The 8,122-nt window shown below is 55.7% G+C and overlaps 1 protein-coding gene across 2 annotated transcripts in view; it reads left to right on the top strand.

Moving 5' to 3' along the window:
- Positions 1 to 616: 616 nt before the first annotated feature.
- The window catches only part of LOC120603008 (DNA dC->dU-editing enzyme APOBEC-3B-like), an 8,649-nt gene continuing 1,143 nt past the window's right edge, over positions 617 to 8,122 (top strand). The window contains exons 1-7 of one of the 2 annotated variants that reach the window (XM_039863425.1): positions 617 to 928; positions 1,386 to 1,542; positions 2,804 to 3,068; positions 3,265 to 3,379; positions 6,599 to 6,749; positions 7,428 to 7,695; positions 7,941 to 8,056. In XM_039863425.1, coding sequence (XP_039719359.1) covers positions 873 to 928; positions 1,386 to 1,542; positions 2,804 to 3,068; positions 3,265 to 3,379; positions 6,599 to 6,749; positions 7,428 to 7,695; positions 7,941 to 8,056 — 1,128 coding nt within the window. In that variant the 5' untranslated portion in view covers positions 617 to 872. Of the gene's footprint in view, positions 929 to 1,385; positions 1,543 to 2,788; positions 3,069 to 3,264; positions 3,380 to 6,598; positions 6,750 to 7,427; positions 7,696 to 7,940; positions 8,057 to 8,122 lie in introns of both variants that reach the window. The other variant, XM_039863424.1, reaches the window with a different exon arrangement.

Below are 8,122 nucleotides of genomic sequence, written 5' to 3'. Positions count from 1 at the left end.
GCTCATATTTGTGTGCAATCTAGACTGGAGGTGACAGGTGGCTACCCTAAGGTCTGCTCCCCAGGATTCTTTGTTTTCTCACCTGGAGGTCTTAGTGGATGTGTGACAAGGCAAGCGATAGCTTTCAGGACGCACACTTGAAGTCCAGGTCCTCGATCCCCGACCTAGGTTGCCCAGTGGAGAACCAAAGTCCCCTCCCCTTCTGCCATCCATGCCCCAAGGCCACACAGCCCGGACAGCATTCCAGCTCTGCCGTCCATGCGCCGTGATCTGGAGAAAGTGTCTTAGGCTCTCTGTGGCGGGCCCTCACTGACATGTCAGGATTATCATCTGCCTCTCGATGCTGTTGGGGTCTGGGTAGAGGATGCAGTGTGGGATCTGCTCAACACACCTGCCCTCTCCGAGACGGGAAGTGAAAAGCCACTGCACTGACGTTGGCCCTGACTTTGCATCATTCCCCGACTCTTGTCGGGACACTGAATGACACCTAACTGCAAAGCAGGGTGGTGTGGAGAGGGCTCCGGCCCCTCCCCAGGGAGGTGGGGCCTCTGTCCGGCGTCACCCTCAGGGCCTGTCGCATCCCCTCTCCCTGCCCTCCTTACTTTATCTTTCACTTTGCAGTAAGGGTGGGTCCTGCTGCCCAGAGGGGCCTGTCGCCACCGAGGGGGAGCTCTGCCCAGAGGGAGGGCCCCAGAGATGGAGAGAAGGTGGGTGTGAGACAGAGGAGGCCCACACCCCAGAGACCTCCAACCCCTGCTGCCAAAGCAGGAAGGGGGTGGCGCCTCAGCTGAGAAGGCTGGGCAGTCACTCAGACTAGGGACTTTCCTAAAACCAAGCTCTGTGAAGGAAACGAAACCCCAGAACTACAAGAAATGGCAGGTCTGGGACAAGCCTGTGAAGGATGCTGCGGACAGATGCCGGAGATCAGGTACGGCTGCTCACTCTTAGCGGGCTAGCAGGAGCCTGTGGATTTAGGTGTTAACTTGATATTTAAAACATCACATGCCTACGTGAAAAGTCGGTTGTCAAATGAACGGAAATATTAAAAGTTACTAGTTTAGAGCGGAGGGGGTTTTATTACTCGGTTCTGTGTTTCTAATGCGTTGGAGGGTGTGGGCAGGAATCTGGGAGGGCTTGGGCGTGTGCTTCTGGAAGGCGCGGAGCCTGGGCCCCCACGGGAGAGGACTCTGGTCCCTGGTGTCCCTACAGCCCCCGTCCCCTGCCACTCCCCAGTCTTCCTGCCTGGGAGGCAGTAGAAGATGCTCAGGGCCAAGGAGGGTTGGGGGAGGCGCATCACCCAAGGGTGCAGAGCTCTGTGTTCAGGTGACACCAAATGGGAGAAACTCCAGGGAACACTGCATTTTCTGTTTTCTCTCTGTTCCCAGTTACCCAATGGGAAGATTAGACCCTAAGACCTTCTCCTTCGAATTCAAAAACCTGCCCTACGCCTATGGGCGGAAGAGCTCCTACCTCTGCTTCCAGGTGGAGAGAGAGCAGCACAGCTCACCGGTGCCCTCTGACTGCGGGGTCTTTAAAAACCAGGTATGGGCCCCACTATTGTCAAAGGCAGGAGCAAAGCCGGTCGAGGACGCAGAAAAGAATATAACATGTAAAATGCCGAGTGCTTATTTCGACAACAATGTCCAATGTCCTGGGCCCCTGATGTCCCTGCCTGACCCTCCTGCATCCTGACACAGGATGGCTTTGGATTTATCCCACGAGGCCTCTCTTAGGGAGTCTGCGGGCTGTCGTCTCCACGTCTGGTCTCCAGCTCGGCCTCTAGCAGTCCGGGAGGAAAGAGCATCTTAGCAAGTCGGGGCACCTTAGGTACCAGCGCCTCATCTGGCCCTGGTAACTGCCCTGCTGGCCTGATGCTCCCCCAGACACAGCCCTGACTGCTCCACGCCCAGGAAGTGTGATCCCCCTGGGGGAGAGTCCACACCCTGGTCCTGCTGCCCCCCAGCTTGCTCTGAGGCCTCACCCAGGCCTGCCTGGATGAGGACCGCAGCCTAGGCAGACACCAGGTCGAGCGCAGCACCCTGCAGCCCCTGCAGCGACCACTCACCTCTCCTGCAAGCTGTCCCCCCACACGCCAGCCCTCCCTTCTCCATGCAGACTGCAGACCTCCCAGAACCTGTCGGGAGAGAGCATTACAGGGTGGACGGGCGTGCACTGTGGCACGACTACTGCGTGGACGCACAATCGGGGTCACTCGCGTCCTGCAACCTTTTCAAGTACCCAGTGTTCAAAAGCTGAGAGAGATGGATGGATTTACTGTTGATAACGTAACATCTCTCAGATCTTATTTCAACATGTAATGAATAAGAATTCATACAAGAGTTCTTCACGGGATAGTTGACCTTCTTTCTCATGCTAAGTCCTTGAGAGGAGATGCGTATTTCATACTTGCCCCATTTCAAGAGCGTGGTGGACACGCGTGGCCGGCGGCTCCCCGGTGGACAGCGCAGCTCTGTGGCCTTCCCCGGCAGACAGCGCCCAGGGAACAAGCCTGCACCCCAGAGGCCTGGCCTGGAGCAGGCACTCGGAATGCATGTAGCATGAATGACTGGGATAACGAATGTCGGAATGAATGAACGAGTGGATGAGTGTGGCAAGGAAGACTACGTGAAAACAGAGGGGAGGGGAGAGATTAAGAAAACCAATCAACCGCTCAGTAACATGCCTCTGAGACTATTGCTCCCCGGCCCCTCGTCCCCACGTCCCCAGCCCTGCCACACGCCTGCTCTGCCAGCCCAGAGTGTCCCCCTCCCTTCTCCATCTCTCCCAGTTCTGTGGGACGGAGCCCTACCACGCAGAACTCTGCTTCCTGAATTGGTTCCGTGCCGAGAAGCTGTCTCCTTATGAACATTACGATGTCACCTGGTTCCTATCCTGGAGCCCCTGCTCCACCTGTGCAAAGAAGATAGCCATTTTCCTGAGCAATCACAAGAACGTCAGGCTGAGCATCTTTGTCTCCCGAATCTACTACTTCTGGAAACCAGCGTTCCGGCAGGGACTTCAGGAGCTGGACCACTTAGGGGTCCAGCTGGACGCCATGTCCTTTCACGGTGAGGGCAGAGGGAGCTGGGGCAGGGCAGTGGGAGGGGTTAGGACCAGGTAGTGGGGACCTGGAGCGCCCCAGAGAGAGTGCGTGGGAGGGGAACTTGGGAAACGGAGGCAGGGGTGACAGCCCCTGGCAGGGAGGGGACCTGGCCCTGCGGGGCTCCTGTGCAGATCCTGACCGCGTTCACCCCTTTATCTCAGATTTTAAATACTGTTGGGAAAACTTTGTGGACAACCAGGGAATGCCCTTCAGGTGTTGGAAGAAAGTGCATCAAAATTATAAGTCCGTGTTAAGAAAGCTTAACGAAATCCTCAGGTGAGAGGTTCCTCAGGCCCCCTCGGGTCCCCTCACCCCTGCTCCTCCCTCCCTGCCCCCTCCCCTTCTACCCTCGCCTTCCTGCATGTCCTCCACCCCACTCTGGTCATCGCCTCCGCCCACTTCCGCCCTCCACCCCCAATATCTCCCTCTCCTTCCGCGTAGGAGCACCCCACTACTTCCTCCCATCTCGACACATTAACCAAATCTTGTTATTGAACGGAACATAAATGGCCGTGAATGTAGAGAAGTGTGAAAATCAGAACATTGAAAATTATCCAGACGGACATGACTCACCAGCGAAGGAGGGTCCACGGGGGCTGCCAGGGCTTCGTAACACACCGTGCCGAGCCCCTCAGGGTGCAGTGCCCCCAGTATTTTCAGCAGCTGGAATTAAATAATTTAATTCTAAATTAGGCTTCATTCCCAAGGTGGCCGCTCTTCCTGCCCCAGTCCCTTTGTTCTCGTGAATGTAGTGGAAGATGCTGATGTGTGTGTCTTTGTCAAGCAGGAGGACATAGCTACAGGGTCTGAAAACACAGGCGTGCTCACCCAGTCTGCCCCTTCTCATCACCTGCTGTCAACGGGCAGGCGGAGAGCGTGCGCCCGGCACAGGGCTGGGTGCAGGGTGGTGTGGAGAGGGCTCCGGCCCCTCCCCAGGGAGGTGGGGCCTCTGTCCTGCGGTCATCCTCAGGGCCTGTCGCATCTCCCTCTCCCTGCCCTCCTTACTTTATCTTTCGCTTTGCAGTAAGGGTGGGTCCTGCTGCCCAGAGGGGCCTGTCGCCACGAGGGGGAGCTCTGCCCAGAGGGAGGGCCCCAGAGATGGAGAGAAGGTGGGTGTGAGACAGAGGAGGCCACACCCCAGGGCCCTCCCACCCCTGCTGCCAAAGCAGGAAGGGGGTGGCGCCTCAGCTGAGAAGGCTGGGCAGTCACTCAGAGAGGGACTTCCCTAAGGCCGAGCACTGTGAGAGAAAACGAAGCCAGCTGGCCCATGAAAAAGGACAGGCTCAGGAAGACCCTGATGAGGAAGATGTAGCCAGATGCCCAGGATCGGGTAAGTCTAGGGCCCAGGAGGAAGAAAGAAGCGTGTCAGAGCCCAGAGAAGCAAAATCACCCTCAGGCCTCCCACCCTGGGTTACCACAGCAGGAGGGGGTGGGTCCACTACTCAGACAATTGAAGGAGGACAGGTAAGGGGCTCTCCCAAGGCTACGGGGCAGTCTTATGCACGAGCAATGGAGGCCGAGCACCCGGGGACCAGGGAGGCTGGGACAAGCCTACCAAGGAGGCTGGGGCCGGACTGCAAGGACGAGGTACCACTGCCAACTTGCCTCTCTGCTCCTGCTTCCTCCCTGCTCCCAGTCCAAGGTTCTCTCCCTCTCTGGGGCCATCCCTGCAGGGCCTGCCCCTGCTCCAGGCCCCCAGCCCTGCCTCCTGCAGCCTCTCTCTCTAAGTCACTGGTATATCCCATAGCGTGCCGCCGTGTCTTCCTAAAAGTCCTTTTGTTCAAGCTCAACTGTCCACTTTAGGGTCAAGGATGATTGAAACAGTTGTTGGAGGCAGCTACAAAAGCATATTGATAAATTTTATTTAAAATCTTGCACAATTTTCCAAGGAATGTTCTCATGTCTGCTCCAAGGAGGGAAAATTCCTCTCCGAGACAGGATGATCAATTGTTTCTCTTAAAGACATGACCAAGCGTGAAAGATTAAATCGGTCTTCGAGTCTGTCTTCCAAGCTGTTTCTATCATAACTACAACTTGAGCTATTCAAGGCCAAGTGTCAATGTGTTACGATAGTGCTCTCGTCTACCGTTTGAAATATTTCAGCCTTGAGTATGTATGTGGGTTTGCTTGGTGCTGGGAAATTTCCAAGAATGTAGGCTTTTTGGTGCTAAAATCAGGAAGATTTTGTCTTAAGTGTGTGATGAATGGGTAGGTGTCTTCCTTCGAATCCTAACCTTGAGGGCGGCCAGTGGCCCTAACTGGGAGTACGAACTTCCAGCGAGGTCACTGGTCCATAATTAAAAGCCACAGTCGCAGATGGTCTCTTCGGCAATCGTCATGCAATTCCACCTGAAGATTTATTCACTAGTTAGCAAGGGGATTTCAGAGCCGGATTTCCATTCATGAAATTAGTGGCTTTATGAATTAGCATAACTGATTTCAGAAACGGTTTTTTGTAGGCGGAATTAGTGTTTCGGTGAGTTGGCTGGAAACACGAGAGGGGTATTTCTGGCTTTGCAGGAACAGGGTATGCAAATCAATTGTACCCAGCGCTGTATGCCCTGGGGAAGGGCGCCTCAGCTTGATTTCTGTGTCCAAAGCAAGTGTCTGAGATCTGTGGTCCCCTGAGCCTGACTAAATGGTCAACCAGGGCACATTAGCCTTGGGCGGAGTGTCCAGAAGGACAGCAGGCCGGGGCTCCATACCCAGCTTGTTCACGCTGTGTGGTGTCTGCTTGGTCACGAGTGTTCACACGCGGTGAGGTCTGGCCACGGCGAGCTTCGAGCACTTCCTGGGGCGTGGCAGGAAGGCTCCAAGTTCTGTGCCCCTAGTCTATCTGTGCAGAGCCAACAGCATTTCTCAGAAAGAATCCGGTGGTTCTGAATGCCCACATGGGCCAGGTCGCTTTGCCATATAATATTCAATTTTTAAAAGGCAAGATACGAAATGGAATACTCCATAGAGGATAATCACAATTAGGGGGAGAAAAAGTTATGTGAATCCTTTAGCCAAAAGTCTCTGTCCGAACACTCCCTTGGTGACAACAGGTTTTCCTGTTCACCTGCCTCTGTGCTCTTTGTACAGACTAAATTGCGACACACGCATCTAAACAAAGAAGAGTTAGAGGAAGTAGCAGCTTCCAGCCCCAAAGAAAAGTTTCTGGGAATCAGGACAAGGTGTATTAGCCAAGGAAGGACATACAGTGTCCAGTTTCCAAGGCGCGCCCCGCCCCCCCAGGCCGGCCGTCCTGCCTGCAGTGACCTCCGAGCTGGGTGGTGGAGGGGGCCAGGCTGGAGGCGTGGGGCAGCGCGCACAGTGGGAGATCTCTCCTCTTCCTTCTCATCCCCCAGTCCTCCTGGCCACAAAGAAAGGGGAGACCCTCCCTCACCTCCCTTACCACCCCCAGGTCCCACGTGGACCCGAGAAGGTGGCAGAGCCTGGGGGGCTCCAAAGGATGCTCCCTGCAGCCTCGATTTTCTCCTTCTTGTTGCACAGAAACATGAATCTACTATCGGAAAAAACATTTAACTACCATTTTGGCAACCAGCTCCGAGTCAAAAAGCCCCAAGGCCGGAGGAGGACCTACTTGTGCTACAAGCTGAAGCTGCCCAATGAAACCCTTGTCAAGGGCTACTTTATCAACAAGGTGCCGAGCGGGCCTCCTGGGAGCAGGGCAGGAGGGGCTGACCCTGTCCTGTGTGCAGGGCAAACACCGACACGTCGCTGGGTCTGAGGTGGCCCAGCTCCGCTGGGACGCCCCTCGTTCCTTCCATGCTGGGCCTCGGCAGAAGCCCTGCCCTCCACCAGAATCTCTTCCCGCCCCTTTTGAGAAGTTAGTGCTTCCTGGTCCTCCAGACCTCAACTTTGAGAAAGCCGAGCTCTCTTCCTGGGACTGAGCTCTTAACTCCACCTACGAGAGCTCCACGACAGGCCCGCTTTCCCACCTGTTTCGCAAACCGGCCGGCCCCCTCCACTGCTCTCACCTGCTCCTTGGGACCTCCAGGTTCACACAACTCTAGATGCTCCTGGGCAAATGGCAAAACAGGTCCTCGGAGCATTCAGGACTGTCTGGAGGGGGCGTCTCTTTGCTAAGCCATCACCTACCCTGGCCGCTGGGACCCTGGTCCGATGCGGATCAAGCTGCGGGTATTTTGGGAATCTTGAATTAATGGGTGAGTGAGTTAATGAAGGAGTGAATAATAAAGGAAGGAAGGAGGTTCTTTCCTGTCTTAGGCAAGTTTTCATGTTCAAAAGTTTACAGGGCAGAAGTCACGAGCTCTGCCTTCTAACCGACCCTTCCTTCTCTGTCTGGGACCCTCCCCAGAAAAAGAACCATGCAGAAATTCGCTTTATCAACAAGATCCGCTCACTGAACCTGGACCAAACCCAGAGCTACAAAATCACCTGCTATATCACCTGGAGCCCCTGTTCGTACTGCGCTGGGAAGCTGGTGGCTCTCGTCAAAAGTTGTCCCCATCTGAGCCTGCAGATCTTCACCTCCCGCCTGTACTACCACTGGTTGTGGAAAAACCAGGCAGGGCTGCGATATCTTTGGAAAATCAATATTCCAGTGTTGGTCATGAAAGAACCAGGTAGGGAGGCTGACTGCTGTCCGCGGACGGGAGGGTGTGCCGTTCTGGGAGGACAAGGAAGGCCCTGGGGGAAGGGAGACGGCTGGACTGGAAGGATGGTGGCCCGGCTGATGCCCGGGATGTGACACCCCCTGGAAGGGACATTTCCAGGGAGAGGGAGAGAGGGGAGGGGAAAGGAAGGAGAAGGCCCTGGCCTTGCAGGGGAGGCTCGACCGGGCCTGACTGTGACCCCCCTTTCATCCCAGACTTTGCTGACTGCTGGGACAACTTCGTGAACCACCAGAGCAGGCGTTTCAAGCCGTGGGAGAAGCTGACACAATACAGTAACTCCACAGAGAGAAGGCTCCTGAGGATCCTGCGGGTGAGGAGTGGTCCCTCTGCAGGCCTCCGGCCGCCACGCCACCGTCCCAGCTCCCCCGCCATGTCG

Source organism: Pteropus medius, unplaced genomic scaffold (assembly GCF_902729225.1).
Source record: "Pteropus medius unplaced genomic scaffold, Ma_sr-lr_union100, whole genome shotgun sequence".
Taxonomy (NCBI): domain Eukaryota; kingdom Metazoa; phylum Chordata; class Mammalia; order Chiroptera; family Pteropodidae; genus Pteropus; species Pteropus medius.
Note: the sequence above shows the minus strand (reverse complement) of the source record. Positions and strands in the feature narration are given on the sequence as shown.